The 18156-nt window shown below is 39.1% G+C and overlaps 3 protein-coding genes and 2 long non-coding RNA genes across 6 annotated transcripts; 2 read left to right on the top strand and 3 right to left on the bottom strand.

Annotated features, from left to right (window-relative positions):
- Positions 1-6: 6 nt before the first annotated feature.
- Positions 7-3325, top strand: LOC129759894 (uncharacterized). The gene is made up of 2 exons (XM_055757456.1): positions 7-926; positions 986-3325. The coding sequence occupies exons 1-2, from the start codon at positions 906-908 to the stop codon at positions 2594-2596; spliced, it is 1632 nt and encodes a 543-aa protein (XP_055613431.1). The 5' UTR covers positions 7-905; the 3' UTR covers positions 2597-3325.
- Positions 7-4140, bottom strand: LOC129759896 (uncharacterized). Its single transcript, XM_055757457.1, has 3 exons — positions 3793-4140; positions 331-885; positions 7-265 (listed from the first exon to the last, which is right to left on the bottom strand). Exons 1-3 carry the CDS (start codon positions 3907-3909, stop codon positions 32-34), a joined length of 906 nt encoding a protein of 301 aa, XP_055613432.1. The 5' UTR covers positions 3910-4140; the 3' UTR covers positions 7-31.
- Positions 4141-4527: 387 nt separating this feature from the next.
- On the bottom strand, positions 4528-5417 carry LOC129759891 (uncharacterized). Its single transcript, XR_008740251.1, has 4 exons — positions 5269-5417; positions 4971-5170; positions 4825-4909; positions 4528-4726 (listed from the first exon to the last, which is right to left on the bottom strand). It is a non-coding gene; the product is annotated as an uncharacterized LOC129759891 (long non-coding RNA).
- Positions 5418-7622: 2205 nt separating this feature from the next.
- On the bottom strand, positions 7623-8302 carry LOC129759900 (uncharacterized). The gene is made up of 3 exons (XR_008740254.1): positions 8177-8302; positions 7919-8110; positions 7623-7766 (listed from the first exon to the last, which is right to left on the bottom strand). It is a non-coding gene; the product is annotated as an uncharacterized LOC129759900 (long non-coding RNA).
- A 2987-nt stretch (positions 8303-11289) lies between these two features.
- On the top strand, positions 11290-16178 carry LOC129759897 (UPF0746 protein DDB_G0281095-like). 2 transcript variants are annotated; one of them, XM_055757459.1, is made up of 5 exons: positions 11290-11881; positions 11981-12154; positions 13398-13635; positions 13700-13846; positions 13910-16178. In XM_055757459.1, the coding sequence occupies exons 1-5, from the start codon at positions 11666-11668 to the stop codon at positions 14602-14604; spliced, it is 1470 nt and encodes a 489-aa protein (XP_055613434.1). In that variant the 5' UTR covers positions 11290-11665; the 3' UTR covers positions 14605-16178. The 2 variants fall into 2 exon arrangements, with proteins under 2 accessions (XP_055613434.1, XP_055613433.1); XM_055757458.1 differs by having other exon boundaries at positions 13395-13635.
- Positions 16179-18156: the final 1978 nt, after the last annotated feature.

Genomic DNA, 18156 nt, shown 5'->3' with positions numbered 1-18156 from the left:
AATGGGCGTAGTCTAGGAGCTGGGCTGAACATTAGGAAAACTTAACCAATCTCAGGACACCATCACCCCCGCCGCTGTACACGGTGCTGACGTCCGACCCCAGGCAGATCGCATTCACACAACCCCCACCGGTGTTGACTTCCCCTGCCAATAGTGGTTCCTTGCTGTCAAGATTTGTCCACTGCTTCACGAACCCGTCATATCCGGCTGTGTACAGGTACTGATTGGCACCCAACAAACAGTTGATGATCATCGAGTGGACGTTCTAGATTAAATGGAGAATGAAACTTTAAAAAAATGTTTCTTAACTATCCAGATAAAAAATTCTACCTCTTTGGTCCATAGTACTGAAAACGAATTCTTTTTGTTGTTGTCGATTAGTGTTAATCCTAATCCGTCACGGGTAGCGATGGCCACATTGCTGTTGACAGAATTTTCACAGGGTCCACACAGCGCTACCGGGCATTTGCCAGGTATGCAGGCTTTGGTCATATATCGACCTACGTTGGAGCTTTCGAGCACTTCTGTTATAGTTAGATCATTGTCCCGAATCGAATAGATGAAGTTGTTCTGAATAGCCATTGAGCGCACCTCCTCGACCAGATTAAACTTGAACTTGATACGCTGATCCACCCACATGGTAATGATGCCTTTGTCATCCCCACTATACAGGTTGTCCTTGTTGTCGACAAACAGCGACTCGATTTCGTCGCTACATTTCAACAGCTCCTTAACTTCGTCCGATTGGATTGGATTGATCAAGCACCGAATCGTCCCATCGCAACTGCTGGTGTAGATTTGTCCCTTGGAGTCGACCACCATAGCGTAGATCCAAGCCTCGTGAACGGCGATTTCTTTCTTCAAGGTCAGATCTTGAGTCCATACCTACACACAAAGGAAAAACCATGGATATGTTACCGGTTGAGGTAAGTTGAAAACGTGATCTGGTTGTGAAAACAGCCTAATTGGATTATTTTCTCTGCAGATATTAGAAGAGATCTTCAAGAACCTGCGTTACCGAGACCTGAAACAGGCTTCGGCCGTGTGCCGCTTTTGGTACGAAATCTACAAGCGGCCAACATTTTTATCCAAAATTGTGGTCAATTTCAAGAACAATCTTAATTCGGAAACCATTGAACTGTTTCTTCAGAGCGAATGCATGTATCAAAATTTTCGATTCAAATCGATTCCCTTCTACGACGTTACTAAATCGGACGGAATTCGCCGAGATGATATCTACGTAGATAAAGCAATCATAGAGGGTGCTCGGAGCTTGCTGGCGAAATTTTGCAACTGCATTCAGATGATATCGTTCTGCAAATGCCATCTTGAGCGTCAGACATTTTTCGAACTGCTTCACTCGATTTCTGAACTTAAGGTGCTCGACATTGAAGGATGCATTTTTGCGGGGGAAGATACAGATTGCACGTTGAAGCTGCCCAAGTTGGAGAAGTTTAACTTCAAATACCCGGAGGATAGGATCCAGAGGATAGAATCGGGTCACTTTTATCATAATTTGGCTAACAGCAACTGTAACTTGACAAAGCTTAAAGTTCAGCTGTTTATCGATGAATTGTTTGATGACACAGATAGTGATCTTTGGGAGCAGCTAGAAGCGATAGCCAAGATGGTGCATCAAAATCAAAAAACCCTAAAATCATTCAAAATAGACAGTTTTAACGAACATGCCCTGGAAACACTTTTGTATAGAAATAACGAACTGCAGTTGGAGAAATTAGTTCTAGGCGAGTTCGAAATACATAAAGACGATAAAATATTTTTCAATTTCTTAGCACAGCAGAAAAAGATCAAGAAGCTTGACCTAACGATTGAATCCTCATTGGATCCCTGCAACGATCTATATTTGAAAGCAATCTGTGAAAATCTGGAACACTTAGAGCAATTTTTTTATGACATTTCGAACAATTCCGACATTGGTTTGGAGCATCTGCAGAAATTAGGCAAACTGAAAAAGCTCGTTTTAACTAAAAAGCGCAACTTGACAGCTCTCACTGAGCACTGCTTTGATCACATCTACATGCCAAATATGAAGTCCCTTGGGATCGACTACATTGGCCTGCCGTTGCCTGCCGTGCAACAAATCCCACTTAGCTTTCCCAACCTAAAAGTGTTAAACTTAAGCGAATGTGAGGCCGTCACCGATTATACGATGCCCTATTTGATCCAGTTGCTTCCATCGCTGGAAAGTTTAGATCTCAGCAAATGCGAAAACCTAACCGAGAGAGCTTTTTTCGGGTCAGCTCGAATAAATCAATTAAGGAAACTGAAAGATCTAGTTCTGGACAGGTGTGATGGTCTCACCGATTACTCGTTGGAAACTTTCGACAATCCAGCATTGCGCAGTATCAGTGTCGCGATGTGTCACCGGATTACCAACGTCGGGTGGGAGCTTCTCTGTCGACGATGTCCAAACCTGATCCGGCTTAACGTGTCCCACTGCTGCTACTTCGACGATGAATCGGCGCGGATAGTGGTCACTGGTTTGCGAGATCTGGAGATTCTGGATAATTTTCAAGGTAGCTCCCTGGATGAAGACGCTTTCATCCAAGCAATTCGAAGCTCGCATATCGCTTAAGGAACGAACACATAAGTTCAAATAGAGCTGTACAAAAGTTTCGTGAAACTGTTTTGCTGTTCAGAAAGCATTCAGCAAGGTCCATGGAACTTCTTAATCTAGTTCAGCCTGCAAATAACACTTGATTCAATGCAAATGATGCTTGATTAAATGCATAAATGAGTTAAATGCCTTAATAAAACTGCTTGTAAATAAAAAAAATAAATAAATGCATAAATTTCTTCGACTTTTTTGTACTGTTCCAAAAAGTGTTTTTTGAAGCTGGTTAGAAGTTGTTTAGCAATTTATGCGAACTTTTTGTCAACTTTAAAGTTCGTTGATAGAGGAATGTTATCTGAACTTTTGGTTGCTTGGCAGTATAGTTGAAAATTTTCAGTACTTGAAGGCAAGTTGGGCTTGTTTTCACTTTTTAAAATTGTTTCATTAAACATAAGATTTATACTTGAGCAAATGTCGATGAATAAAGTCGAATAAGTATATGATTTGTCGATAAAATGAACCGGGTCAAATAGAATCGCTCGAAGCTGAGGGGTGCCAAAACGATGAAAAAATCGAAATAAACTTGCTTCTAACAGAGATTAGTTCATTATCAAGAGTGCGAAAAAAGAACATTTTGATTGTTGAAAAAGTTTCCTTTTCATGTAGGTATTTCCTTGTAATCTAGTGAAACGATTAACCTCGGCACATTGAAACTGTGTTATAGTAAAAGGCCTTCAATAAACTAATAAATAAATAAGTAAAAAAAAAATATAATAAAAATGTATTATTTATGATTTTGTATCGCTATCGATGGGCTAACGTTCAATCAATAAATAACAATTACATTTTACGAAAAGCAAAATGCTTATTAATCGAAACCGACATTGTTTATTCTCTCGAAGTCACTAGAAGATTCGAGAGTGATCAGTTCTTTTGTCTATATCTACGTTGTATCTCCGTTTATCGGGTTTCTTCTCAAAATATTTATGAATCTATTTTTAGCGATATTTCGATGGTGCCAAAATATATGCCACACCAATTCATTGGCAATGAAGAGTAGAAATACCATTTTATGTAGTTGTTGCTTTCGTTTTCTATTAATTCCATCGACAGTCATCGAAGCTTCTTGTAACATCCAGAAGAAGAACGTTCATGTTCTATTTTATCCCTAAAAAGGAATTCCCGAACAAAGCTGAAAGAACGGTCATGGTGCATACCTTAACTTTGCCATCGCCGCCAGCCGTGAAGATGTGTTCCTGCGAGAAAACGATTGCAGTAATATCGCTCAGGTGTTTGTCGGACTCGGCCACCGATTTTGCCACCGCACCGGGCATTGTTTCCTGTGTTTGTATAAAATGTTATCTCTGGTCGCCGATTTTGTTGCTATTCAACCGCAGCTGATTTCTGATTGCTCTCTAGTGACCTGTGAATCTGCGTATTTTCACGATCACGCGTCAGTAATGGGACGAAGCTGGCTATTTTTCAACTGTGTACGATAACAACTTTGGAAACCATCAAACAGCAGCGGCCGCACACCAGCAGTCGGTAACGGCAGTGTTGGCAGTGGCTACATGAATCTGAGCGCCTCCCGCTGTTTGCGATGTTTTCTATCCCTTCTACACGGTAATCAAAGTTACTCTAATCTGTATAAAAATCCATACAGATTCGAGAAAAGTGTCTCCACTTAGTTTTATGTTTGGGCGCTTTACACAGAGCGTGAGCAAAAAGCTTTTACACATTCGAAAGCTTTCAGCCAGTTAGTCAATTCTGTATATTTTGACATGGGGATGCCCATGAATTTTTTCAGATTTCTGCAAAAAATAAAAGAACAAATTTGTTTAGAAAAAATAACATGTTTGCGATGCAACTTTCACTTCTTTATTGTTTATAATGACATTGAATATAAATACACAATATTTTTTTTCCTCCAGAGCTATTCGAGCGACACTTTTTCACATTTCATGGCATATAATAAAAATGGATGCTATCGGGATTCACAGAAGTCAAACAATTATAACAACATTATTCTTGCGGTGTATTTGCTTTGATGTGGACCGGTAATTTTCATATTCCAAATGGTTATACCTGGTCGATTATTTTGATTGGGGGATATCTTCCGGGTGTGTCTCAATTAGGGAAGGACCAGTTTACCTGTTGAATGGATGAAATTGTTATGAGTATATGACCTCTATTATATTAAAATCAAAGGAATGCTATTTAGTATAGTTTCAAGAAAAAAAAACACTCACCTTTGGAGACATTCCGAATGAAACCGAATAGTATTAGGCTTTCTTCAACTGGTCCTTAGCAAAATAATTATAATCCTGCGATAAGCTAACAGAGAAAAATGGTTAGTAATCGTATTTCACCAACAAAAACACTTCTGAAAACAAACCTTTTCTTCTATGCCGGTGGTTTTCTTCATGAAGTTGAATTGATACCATCTCCACTGGGATTCTTATTTTAAAAAGGCTGTTAAGGTTCTCCGCTGATACTCGATTCTACCGAAAAACAGTTGGACCATTTCCAGCTGCTTTTAGAGGACTGCAAAATGAGGTCACTCTGCATTCGCTCATGTATTGTTTTTGTCGCATCCTGCAATTACACAAAAACAAAATATATAGCCACAAAAAATAATCTGGTTGGCTCGCAAGTTCACAAAATTTCAATTCGAGTACCCTACAATAACTTACCTGTTTTGTTTTATTTCCGATGAACAAACGAACCAGAAGCTGGAAAATTAAACAATCGGTAAAAAATCACGCATTCCTCAATTGGTATCTTTTATTCGTGATTTTGAACTTTAATTTGCCAATTGACTTGTTTTTCCCCGCGGTTGTCTTCCAGGCCGCAATCAAAATGGCTTCCAAGTTTGCTTTTTTGCTTTAGCATCCCTTTAAAAAAAAGCTCCAACAACAACTAAGTTTTATACAGAGCTGAATAATCCAGTTTTAGTAAAAATATGTATAATGGCAACCCAAAACTACTCAAAATTGAATTGGGGATACACAAATTTTGAGCAACAATCGATTAGTTATCTTGAAGGTGTAATCGCAACACATTTTGTGAATAACTCATTTTTTCCGTGTAGATTGACTTTTGAAAATGATGTATTGCTGTAGAGTTACACGCAGAGAAATATCTTGTAAAAACAATCAAATTTGGATCAAAAATAATAAAAATTTTGGTTGGGAAAAAGCACAAATATAATTCAGATTATATCTACAAAATAAAATGATCGAAAATGAACTTATCATCCTTGTTGAAACAATATAGGCCCTTTTTGAAAATGATCCATAATTTTTAGCAAAATAGCAAAAATTTTGGGTAAAACGTACAAAAGATTTTTGGACTGAAAAAAAAAAATATTTTCATATCTTTATAATTATTTCGGTTTGATTTATGTTAATTATTATATTAATTTTAAAATAAGGGATGTTTTTTTCAAATGGATTAAATTTTATTACACGCAGAAAAATATATTTTAGAAACAATAAGATTTCGAACGAAAATAATAAAATTTTTTTAAATAATAAATAAAGCACAAATATATTTTTGGTAGCACTGACAAAAAGTATCGATTCGCTTTAAACTTATCGTTTAATTGAAAATATAATACACCCTTTTTAAAAGTGATCCATGATTTATTTCAAAATAATAAAATTTTGGCGTAAATATCACAACAAAAATCCGCTTTAAAAAAAAGTTAAAGTGTGATATTTGAAATCAATCTTTTTTTTTAATTTAAATTGAAACAAGGGAATTGTTTGTTTAGATTGATTGCATTTCGGATTCCAATTATTTTAAAGATATATCGCATTTAAAAAAGATTTTTATTTAAATTTTTCACAATTAGTAAATGTTGCACAATCGGTAGAGCCGGTTGCTTCAGGGAACTAGTACTTACGGCCTAATTCTGAGTCAGACCAAGCACATTACGGGCCGACGTAGGAGCCCTCACAACAGTCAGCAGCCATATGACGGTAGCTGCGTAATTATGAACGCCAATCCTCCGGCTGTCATGGGGAAGGCCGTGGTCGGTCTGCTCTTCGTGGTTCCCCGACGACCAATACCTACGCGAAGAACGCCAACCGGGAGCAACAGTAGGTGTAGGCACACGCATCATCTGGAATATAAATGAAAAGTATATAAAAAAAAAATGAATTCTCGGAGAAATGAGCCAGTTCTGAGCAGTTTGCGAGCAAGATAAAACTTTGAAACCTACCTTTGAAGCTGCTAGCCTGGAACCCTGATGAGCTTGCTGTGTTCCGTAACCTTGGCTGGGCTTTCCTGACGGTTCTTCCCGCTGTTGTGTTGTGGTTCGGATGCAAACACTTTTAATTTTTTTTCTTTTTTCGATTTATCGTTTTTCAGTTACACGTTTATCGCATAAACCCAATATTGGCTTCAAAATAAACCATATTTAAATTTGATGCAATAAATAATGAGCGTGTAAAAATAACAAAATTTTTCGTTTATCTATATTCCAAATTATTGTGAAAGCAATCCATAAATCTGCTTTTAAAATACAAAATAAAATAACAAAACGTTTTGTTGAAACCACTCCCCATTCTTTTTCTGCGTGTACACAAATTAAAACGGCATTTCGATTTTTTATTAATGATTTCACAATATACACCATATACACTGTGTGTACCGTCGAGCGATAAACCGGACCCTACGTTGTGTTAATTTTAAGCTTTCCGGATCAACTCAATTCGAAACTAACGTTTTGCGCAACGGATTTTAAATTTATTTGACCGTGACAACAAATTATGTTCTAGACTTTACATGCTCAATTTATTCTCAAAGACTTCTCGGTACAGACTGACTAAGCGGAAACTGCTAGACAATCTCGTTCCTACCCGCCGATCCTCATTGACAGACAGTGCGCACTTGTGTTGGTGCAAGTGATATTCGCAACTGTCAGTTGATGGGGTTCGGCTACCTAGTTCTACCATGAAATTACACCGCAGGAGCAGTTTTTTAGCAGTGGGCGCAACACTGTGTTTTTTCTTTATGCTTTCCGCTCTCCTGTAGAGCAGATCTTCCTTCAAAAGCGGAATCTGCATCACGATCGTCTGGTATCGCATTGGTCCCCCGAATGTTGATGTGCATTAGTTTAAAATTTACGAACTGCGGAAGGGCGGGACCAGGAATGCAAAGGTCGATTACTGTTGGGTCGCGACTTCTGAAAACAGAGGGGAAAATATAAAAATCAATGTTTGTGAAACAACCCCATTCAGTCTGCCTGTCTCTATGGGAAATTTTCTTCGCCCCAGGTGATTCACATGCGTATTATGAAAGGGTAAAGTTTATCAAATATTTGCAACTCAGACTCACCTTGATTGTACCCGATGTCCTCGGGAACAGGTTAAAATTATCGTCCCGCTGGAAGGGCTGCCACTGATAAAGGCATCGCTTCAAAGCCCGATTCACTAATTCGGTATCCGATAGCTGTCGTGATTGAAGGAATGAGCTGTGTCCCTCAATTTGTTGGTAGTCCTGGTCCGACAAACCAACTTAAATTTCGGCCTGAAAAAAAAGGAAATGCGAAATTGTTTACAGTTTTGATAATTAACTGCAATAAAAATAACTTACCTATAATGAAACCAACTCTGTAGCATTCCGGAATCCGGGTTTACTATCTCCGAACGAGCAAGAAATTGACCAAGAGTCGTTTTTCTGTTCGGATACATCAAGAGGCACAAGCTAAATTTTGACGAGTTTTTTTTTTCTTTTTTTCAGTTGACGTTTCATCTATACACGCTTGGCCAACAAAACATATTTTTCGATTCATAACAGCCCAACTATCCATTTCAAAAACAACAAAATTGATTTTTGTTAAAACGACGCACCCCTCTTCCATACACGAAGGCTCGCTTTCGACTATTTTGTAAAATTGACAAAATGTGGGATTCTGTTTCGAATCGAATTTCATATCAAAAGTACCCATTAAATGCGAATAGATGAAACAAAATTAAATAAAAAAACGTTTTGTTGATTCGACTCCCCATTCTTTTTCTGCGTGTATCTTTTAAATTTTCTACGAAATTATATATACTGGGTGGTATGAAAAAAACTTAGTATTTGCTTTTGCTAAACTGAATCGAGCAGTCGAGCAGTCGCTTAAAGCAATTGCTTCGGTTGTTATGAATAAAGTTTTTTTTTGACAGCTGTTTTCTCAGTCAGGAACTTTTACTTTTAGAACAAGCTAGTTTGGTATGAATAAAGCTCAAATCTGAAGCAATTGCTCGACAAATCTTATAGCAATTGCTTTATTTTCTAAGCATGCTCGGTAGCAGACTTTTCCAATAAAAAATTCTTTAATATCGCCATGAACTTATCAAATTAGCAATATTTCACTTCAAAACAATTCAAACAGGTATTTTCAACATGGATAAAGAAAAGTCGAAGTGATATCCCAACTTTTTTTTTCATATTCCTGTCGTTGTATAAAATTATTCGTCTAAGATGACAATAAACAAATCAATTAGTAAATATTTTAAATTAAAAAAAACCGGCTATAGTGGAAGAAGTTTCAATTGGCTCAAAGTAAGAAATAAATTGTAATAATTTAAAACATTATACAGATCTCTTATTTTTATATAATTTTTTATAATCCTAAGATTTAAAAAAAAATCTAAATTAAAATGCACGCCTATTGCCTATTTTTTTTATACATCGGATTATCCCGATCCGAATACATGTGGGAGAGCTTATGATAAATATTAAAGTTAGGCCATTTTTGTTTGACAATATTCGAATATGTATTCATTTTTCTTTAAACATCAACATACGAGCACGCATCAACAAAAAAAATCCGGTCGTTCTTACACGCACCACCCGCTTCATCGACTTCAAGGCTACTTTAGCCGTACTTTTCAATTTTCTGATAGTCTTCTTTCATTTTACTTTAGAAAACTTCAGATTCTGCTGGTTGGATAGCTCTATTTTTCGAAGCAAAAGCTATGTTCTAAGACTTTAGTACACATTCGCTAAGCAAATGTTTATTCATACCAAACTAAGCAAATGCTTTGGACTTTTGCTTTGATTGATTTCGAGCTAAGTAAAAGCTACCGAAGCAATTGCTAAACCTTATTCATACCACTAACTGTTTTTACCATGCACTCGCTGTGTTAAGCGGGCCATAGACTACACAAATGGCCTATATAAATTCGATGATTCCACGACGATTGTTTGATCTATGCTCGCCCCCATACACGATTCAAACATATTTCACGCGGACAAAAACGATTGCTGGCGAAAACAGCAACAGCAACAAAAAAAAAACATCTCCACCCCGGATCTCGACCGATTTTACTCCAACCGTTTGGGCGCTCATTCAAGCAGTGCCATACACTAAGCGGGCCACAGACTACACAACATTTGTACAAATGCGATGAAATTCGATGAAATTTTGTCGCTGTAAACACGATTTGCATAGTGTATGGCACTGCTCGAATGAGCGCCCAAACGGTTGGAGTAAAATCGGTCGGGATCGAAATATTTTGTACAAATCATCCTCCCAGCCGGGGTGGAGATGGTTTTTTTTTTTGTTGCTATTGCTGTTTTCGCCAGCAATCGTTTGTGTTCGCGTGAAAATTTTTTGTATAGTGTGTGGGCGAGCATAGATCAAACAATCGTCGTGGAATCATCGAATTTGTACAGGCGATTTGTGTAGTCTATGGCCCGCTTTATGCAAATCGTGTTTACAGCGACAAAATTTCATCGCATTTGTACAAATGTTGTGTAGTCTGTGGCCCGCTTAAGCGGGCCATAGACTACACAAATGGCCTGTACAAATTCGTTGATTCCACGACGATTGTCCAATCTATGCCCGCCCACACACTATACAAACATTTTTCACGCGAACACAAACGATTGCTGGCGAAAACAGCAACAGCAACAAAAAAAAACATCTCCATCCCGGCTGGGAGGATGGTTTGTATATACAAAATATTCCGATCTCGACCGATTTTACTCCAACCGTTTGGGCGCTCATTCAAGCAGTGCCATACACTATGCAAATCGTGTTTATAGCGACAAAATTTCATCGAAGTTCATCGCATTTCTACAAATATTGTGTAGTCTGTGGCCCGCTTTATAGCGATGAAATTTTAAGACATTCTGTCGCTGAGTAAAATCGTGTAGTCTATGGCCCGCTTAAAAAAAGTTGTGTCATCAGGGCACTGAATTGGTCCGAATTTGGATGGTTTTCTGGTCTGTTTTCACCGATTCACGGGTTGATCGGACCTAATTCCGACCGATTTGGGTCCGATTTTTCGATCCGGGTACCTGCAAAGGAATCGAAGGCTTTTTTTACAAATCATATTTTAATGCATTAGTAGTACCCCCCGACAATGGTGTACGAATTAAACGCACTCAGTTGGGCATCATCAAGAATTTCAGTTTGAGGCCAAAGACTGTGGAAAATAGAGTCGAACTCTTCATTAAAGTGGAGCTATGAGAGCTTATTTTCGAAAACTGTTAGATTTCAATTACATATTTATTTAATTTTATCCAACTTTTTATACTTTTGTTGTTTTCCTATCATGGATCGCAAAATAAAATGGAAGAAAGCAGTCCGGATTTTTAAGATTAAATATTACACGTCTTCGATGAAAGCATCGGCAGCCTTCATTGAACGCATCTTTAATGACAGCTGTCATTAGCAGTGCGTTCAATGCTGGGCTTGATTCCCTCGCCATCAAGCTGCTGAAGCACTGATGGTTTGCGAAAGAGTCTCTCCATAATAGTTATTGTCATTTTTAAAGAAAAAATGTAATTATATTTTTTAATAGTTCTCCAACCTGCATCTCAAGGGAAGAAATGTTGATTTAACATCTTGCCGCTGCATAATTCGAAGACCAAAAATCAATTCAACCGTGCCGTGAGTGATTTCGAGCCAGTGTTTTCCAGTAGGTCCGAAGAAAAAGTATTGCTTTTTAAGGAGAGGGAGCTCCGTGGATCAAAAAGACAAGAAAAAAAGTGTTCTGAAACGCTTCCTGTGGGGGAGGACAATTTTTCGAGATCGGAATTTGGTTTTGTTTTCGAAAGGTGTCCAGTGAGCAACAATAATAGTAAACCATGTCGTCCGGGCTGGTGGACAAATCGTTTGTCAGCACCGACGAGCTGTTTTATCTGAAGTGGAACAACTTCCAGAAGAATGTGAGCACCCAGTTCGAGAAACTGCGGGAGGAGGATGATCTGGTGGACATTACCTTTGCTTGCGAGGGTAAAAAGCTGACGGCCCACAAGTTGGTTCTGTTTGCCTGTAGTCCTTTCTTCAAGGAATTGCTGAAGGTACGCATGGGGGGCACTGGACATTTTTGTTTGATTCGAATGCCTCTCTTCTAATGATCGATCATTAATAATAAATGACGCTTGTTTTGCTCCCAACAGAAAAACCCATCCCCGCATCCGGTGTTCTTCATGAACGATGTGAAGTACGACGTGCTGAAGGCAATTCTCGAGTATATGTACCTGGGAGAGGTGCACATCACCAACGAGAATCTGAAGGACTTCATCAAAACCGCCGAAGGGCTGCAAATTCGTGGACTGAGCAAGGAGAACAACGTAAGTACCGGGAAAACATTCGGTAAAATTAAATTCAATTTCACTACTACTAAAGAGCTAAGTAACTTTATGTTTTATTAGTTCGATGACCTAGTTGGTAAATTTTAGCCCTCTTAGACAATGGTCATAATTTAGAATTATACTGCTTCTGTTATTTGGTATCGTTAGCTGAAGAAATCACTTGTTCATACTTAAATCTTGACATCGGTAGTAAGTCAATAAGAATTTTCAGTCTTTGCTTCGATTACTGTTGAATTCTTGGACAAATCTTTAAGAGCTATATCTTGCTAAATCCGGCTTTAGCTTAAGGACCCCTTATAAGATACCTATGGACTATTTCAGTACCTGCTACCATTGCTGACGAGCACTTAAATCTTTTGCCGCACATCCGAATCCCTCACAGATAATAAATTTTATGGCATTTTTCAGTAAAAAAATTAACATGAAATTTAATTTCATGGTGGTAAGAATCCATTTTCACCGTCCACGAGCAGCCGATTTCTTTTGTTTTTGCCTCAACACACTAAGAACCGCTAAGAAATCAAAGCCGAGAAAAGCCGAAATTTGGCATTCTATATCTCAAATATCACAGTCCCAAATTCTAATTATTATTGAGCTAACGTAAGTTTGTTGCTCAATTTTGTCAAATATAGTTTCATCAGTGAATTTACCAAATTTGAATTACGCTTCTAACTGTAGCACATTTACGCTCTTTGCAGTAAAAACGAGATATCTTATTTTTGGTCCTTAATGTGTTTACATTGTTTAGTAACTTTTAGGTCCTAGATCGACATTGAGGGCTTTCAAAAATTTCGAATCCAGATTTCGGCTATCGTCTTAATTCCGAAGCACGAATTCTTCTATCAATTGATTCAACCCTGCTTAGGCAGCTTCTTAGGATACTTAAGTGGATAGTTTAAAAAATTTTGAAACAAAACTAAGACGGAACTTCTACTATAACATGCAAAATCAAATTACCGAAACTGCACGGATCGCAATTTTCAACGCTTTCGACTATATGGATGAATTTCTTGTGGATTAAAATCCAGGAAAAAAATATTTTTACACATTTCTTCTTCTTTTAACTTAAATGTTATCAAAAATTTTCAAATCCAACCACTAGAAACGTTTTTGTAAATAATGTACATTGTCAAGATGGGTCAAGATTATACATTTTTTATGACATTTTCCTAAAAAAACTACGTAAAATTAAAAATATCCTTATGTTATCCATTCAAAGCAGAGTGATTTGGTGGTTCCACCACCGGCGACTTCTTCTCCGCTGCGCAAAGAAGAAAAGGACCACGTCGTGACCGAGAACGCCCAGCTGCTGGAGGAATTTTGCCGCAAAAGACCGGAACCGGGTGAAATCGTTCACCCAAGTCAGCAGCAGCACTCACAACAAACGGCCGGAACCGTTGTCGGTCTCAACATAAAACGCTTAAAAACACTCGACGGCCAGATTCATAGCGTGGTGGATGGTAAGGGATACTTGCGATAATTGTTTGTTGGATGCGATTTGATTAGATCTTTTACATTCTATAGGCTCCAACGTGCAACCTAAGGTAGAAATGGTTGAATACTTGGAAACAGAAGGAACAAGCCACCAGTCACCAACCTATTGTAGCATGGATAACTTCACTGATAAAACTACAACGCGAACGATAGCTCACATGACTCAAATTCATACAAGTAAGTGAATTTCTTTGGATCGTTTTGAAAAATAACACATTATTTTTTGGGATATTTTTCCAGCTGCTTTTACGCAAGCAACTGCACAACCTGGCAGTTCTGGCCATCAGCAAGCACAGCAACAGCAACAACAGCAGCAGCAGCAGCAGCAACAGCAATTACAGCAGCAGGTTCAGCAGTACAAATCCGAAGAGGACAGTAGTTGGATGGAGAAATCCTTGGACAATATCTCGGTCAACTCGGAACACCAACAGCAACCACAGGAGGTGAAACCGAAAACCAAGGGCAGCCGAGCCAATCGATCACAGGACGATAAAACCAACTGTCTGACACCACGCTGCTGTCCGGTATGTTCTCGGCTTTACTCGAACGTGTCCAACTTGCGACAGCACATGCGACTGATACACAATCCGACGGCCGTTTGCTGCCCCATCTGTCAGAAGCATTTCAACTCGGAACTCTACCTGAAGCGTCACTACTCGTCGATACATTCGATCAACCCGGGCGAAGGAGAAATTGTGGAACAAAAGCCGCAACCTGCTCAACTTGCGGCAGCGGCCCAACAACAGCAGCAGCAACAACAACAACAACAACCTCAACAGCAGCAACCAGCTCAGCAACAGCAAAATCAACAACAACAACAACAACAGCAGCAACAGCAACAACAGCAGACAGCAACTACTGCGGCCTCCACCAACACCTGGAATCCGTACCATCACCACGATACGACTCAGCTGGTAAACCCATTTATCAAATAATCACTATTGGTTACAACAGGACCGCATAGAAAGCAGTCTCCCTCATCGGGGGGATATTTAGGTGGAAACAGTAGCGGAACGGAAGGAAACAGCGGTGGCATCTCTAGCAACGCCTTCCTCGGCTAGGTGGTAATACCTACAATTTTATTTTGCATAATGTATTCCCTTTTTGAAATCCATTTGAAAGGTTTTGCAATGCTTCAAATAAGTTTTAATTATTGATTGTAATTATTGTAAAGATTATTTGAAAGCTTATTGTAAAGTTTGATTATGTAAGGGTGGTATCGACGTAAAAGGGTACTGAATTGGCCGAAAACTAAACTGTAACCTTCAGTCTCACTGGTTATGCCATGTTATCACGACTATTCGCGTAGAACTCCTAGTATTGCAAAAAAAAAATGCCATTGACAAATTGGAATTTTGAGTCCTTCAGGAAAAAAACGAAAATCATTTGGTGGAATGTGTTCCTTTCGGTCATAAGAAATCATTGGACCTGGAGAAAACCAAACCAATATTATTTTCACTATTCTACTACCAGTGAATTTATCGGAAGAGAGGACTGAATTCGATACAAGCTAAAGCCCTCCAGAAATCCCAATTATGACGTAAATTTGTGCAGTCTACGCACGTTCGACTTATGACAGTGCATGCGTTTCCAACTTATTTGTTCAAAATAAATTTTCAACACCAAAAAATTGAGCAGAGTGAACTTGGCAAATCTTGATATTAGCTTTATACTAAAATATCATGTCAAAGAAGGTCCATTTTTTTATCATCTGCTCAGTTGGTGTTTGTTCGAACAGTTGAAGATATTTTTAAAAAGTTTAATATAATTTTGCCTCCATTGCCTCCGATATCTTCCATTTGCCAGATGGAGTTTTCTACCTAAACTGAATGGAAATTATTCTCGTACTCAACCAAAAGCAATTCGAATCAGTTAAGTGGATTTATTTAAAATGGCATGCGAAAAAACCCCTTGAGGATTGAATAAACGAACATAATTTCGAACGTTCGTCACTGTGGAAGACACATCCGGAACTTTTGGCGTATATCACCTACTTTACAATTATTTGCCAATAGAGCAAAATTTTTACTGTCCGCGATCCACGAGATATTTGTGTGTTTCCCTATATTGAACAACCTAATCTCATCCGTTGTGCATTCGAGACACAGAACTCACCGCCATTGAGTGAGGATTCGAGTACATATTAGGGTACCTATAGGAATATTAGCTAACTAGAACACTATGACACAGATTCAACTTAGGCTAATGCAAATTTGACAAACTAGATTTTAGGAGTGAGCGGTGTTATCAAGAAATCAGTACGTAGCCGATAGTTTACCGATTAAGAAGAGTAATGGAAGCACGTTGCAGAAGAAAGCATACCCACAGCTTGCGGCAAAACATCAACCTACTATGAAAACATGTGGATGAAGTAGATTTTATCTGTAATGTTGAGGGCAAATATAAACTACTAAGTATATACTAAAGCATACATTGAACCGGAAACTCTGGGACATAACGTGTAAATACAGTTACAAAGCAAAACAGATTGAACATTAAATATAGATATCATCTGATTGGTATGTTTTCCATTTGTGCCGAAATCCTGAATTTGTTTTAGTTTTTAGAGGTAAAAATGAACGAACAATATTTGAAGACCCATTACAAGTTGCCGTGACGAAGTGTGATGTCTGAAAAATAAGTGAAGTGTTTTTGTTTTGTAAATACGAAAAATAAAAATTAAAAAAAAAAATTAAAATAAATCCCATGGGATGTGGTTGCCTAAAGGGTGTCCGCGATGAAATTGCCACACTATGAAATTGCTCTAACTTTTTAACCGTTGGGTACAATTTAATGAAAATTTAGTTTTAAATTCTGAACAGCTCGTGCGTGATAAAACCTTGCGCATTCATCACGAGGATCTCTCGCATCGTTCCATCGCTAAAACGTTGGGAATCGCGAATTCCAGGGTATCGCGAATTCCAGGGTATCGCGAGTGATTAAGCTGTTCGAGGAACGATCGGAAGCCCAGAAGTGAAGGAAAAAATATTCCGTACATAACCAAAAATCACAACCGCGAAGTTGGGGCCTTCAACCGAAATCCGAACGCCTCAGTTCGAGATGTGGCTAAGAAGCTGCACCTAAGCCGAAGTTTTGTCCAGAAGGCCAAAACTAAGGCTGGGCTTCGAACGTTCAAAGTACAAAAGGCCCCTAATCGCGACGCGAAACAGAACAAGTCCGCCAAAACCCGTGCCAGGAAGTTGTACCTCAACATGCTGACGAGAGTTGAATGCTGCATCATGGACGGTCCCCGGCAACCTGTTTTTCACGGCCAAGGATAAGTTCAGCGTCCCGGAGCATGTTCGCACTCAGAAGATGTCCAAATTTGCGAATAAATTCCTGGTTTGGCAAGCCATCTGAACGTGCAGGAAGCGGAGTGCACCTTTCGTGGCCCAGGACACGATGAACGGGCAGGTGTATATGAAAGAGCGCCTCCAGAAGCGGCTGCTTCCTCTCCTGAAGGCCTAACAATCTTCTGGCCGGATTTGGCCTCATGTCACTACTTCAAGGACGTGCTGAAGTGGTATGTGGACAATAAGGTCAAAAATGTTCAACACTCCGGAGCTCCGCCCCATCGAAAAGTACTGGGCGATTATGAAGCAGCACCTTCTCTAAAGACCTAAGGTAGTGAGGATAGTCGAGGAACTGAAGAAAGTATGGATTTATATGCAAAAAAATGGTTGATTCACAGGTTGTGCAGAATCTTATGGCCGGGGTTAAGGCCAAGGTGCGGGCATTTGCGTATGGACTGTAAGTAAAATACGAGTGAAATGGTGAAATGAAGTTTAATAATTATTTTTCAATCCCTGAAAATTTGATGACAATCGCATGAAAACTCGAATTTGGCGAATCCACAGGTATGAAGTATTCATTTAAAACGCGAGAAAAACACATTGAATTGTGCGCTGGAATTCACCAGATGTGCAGCAAAATTCATCAGATGTGCGGCAAAATTCATTAAGTGTGCACAAAATTCACCAAGTGTGCGGTAAGCGCTGATGTGGTCTAGTGGATAGGCTGGCGCGAGTCTGGTAACCCAGGCGTACCGGGTTCGATTCCCGGTATCGGCAAGAAAAACTTTTGGGTTCGAATCCCATAAGTTTCCGACAGGTAAGATGTGTTTCTCTGTATAAATAATTATATATTTCAGAGGGAATGCATCTGGGGATAATCTGAAGAGACTATTGCAAGCGGAGTGGATTGTCAACCATTGTAGGTCTCTGAAGGTTGGATGCCTTCTCTCGACGAACCATCGGCCGTGGAAGCCTGAGAAGCAATTCGAAGGCCAAGCCACACAGACATAGGCTGGACCTTGCTACCGATGGGGGAACCATACATACATACAAAATTCACCAAGTGTGCGGCAGATTGCCCAGATTGTGGTGACGTAGAGGAAACACCCGAACATGTGGTGTTTGTCTGTCCGAGGTTTGCGGCGGTACGTACTTCCATACTTGCCGCCTGTGGGCCTGACACGACAGCAGATA

The sequence above is a fragment of the Uranotaenia lowii genome, unplaced genomic scaffold, assembly GCF_029784155.1.
Source record: "Uranotaenia lowii strain MFRU-FL unplaced genomic scaffold, ASM2978415v1 HiC_scaffold_306, whole genome shotgun sequence".
NCBI classification, from domain to species: domain Eukaryota; kingdom Metazoa; phylum Arthropoda; class Insecta; order Diptera; family Culicidae; genus Uranotaenia; species Uranotaenia lowii.
This window is presented reverse-complemented; position numbering and strand designations above follow the sequence as displayed.

Coding starts and splice junctions, on each gene's coding strand:
- LOC129759894 (XM_055757456.1), top strand. CDS start 906: ATGGATATGTTACCGGTTGAG. Junction 927..985: donor TGGATATGTTACCGGTTGAG/GTAAGTTGAAAA, acceptor TTTTCTCTGCAG/ATATTAGAAGAGATCTTCAA.
- LOC129759896 (XM_055757457.1), bottom strand. CDS start 3,909: ATGCCCGGTGCGGTGGCAAAATCGGTGGCCGAGTCCGACAAACACCTG. Junction 886..3,792: donor GCGGCGATGGCAAAGTTAAG/GTATGCACCATG, acceptor CTTTGTGTGTAG/GTATGGACTCAAGATCTGAC. Junction 266..330: donor CAGTACTATGGACCAAAGAG/GTAGAATTTTTT, acceptor CATTTAATCTAG/AACGTCCACTCGATGATCAT.
- LOC129759897 (XM_055757458.1), top strand. CDS start 11,666: ATGTCGTCCGGGCTGGTGGACAAATCGTTTGTCAGCACCGACGAGCTG. Junction 13,636..13,699: donor GATTCATAGCGTGGTGGATG/GTAAGGGATACT, acceptor TACATTCTATAG/GCTCCAACGTGCAACCTAAG. Junction 13,847..13,909: donor CATGACTCAAATTCATACAA/GTAAGTGAATTT, acceptor ATATTTTTCCAG/CTGCTTTTACGCAAGCAACT.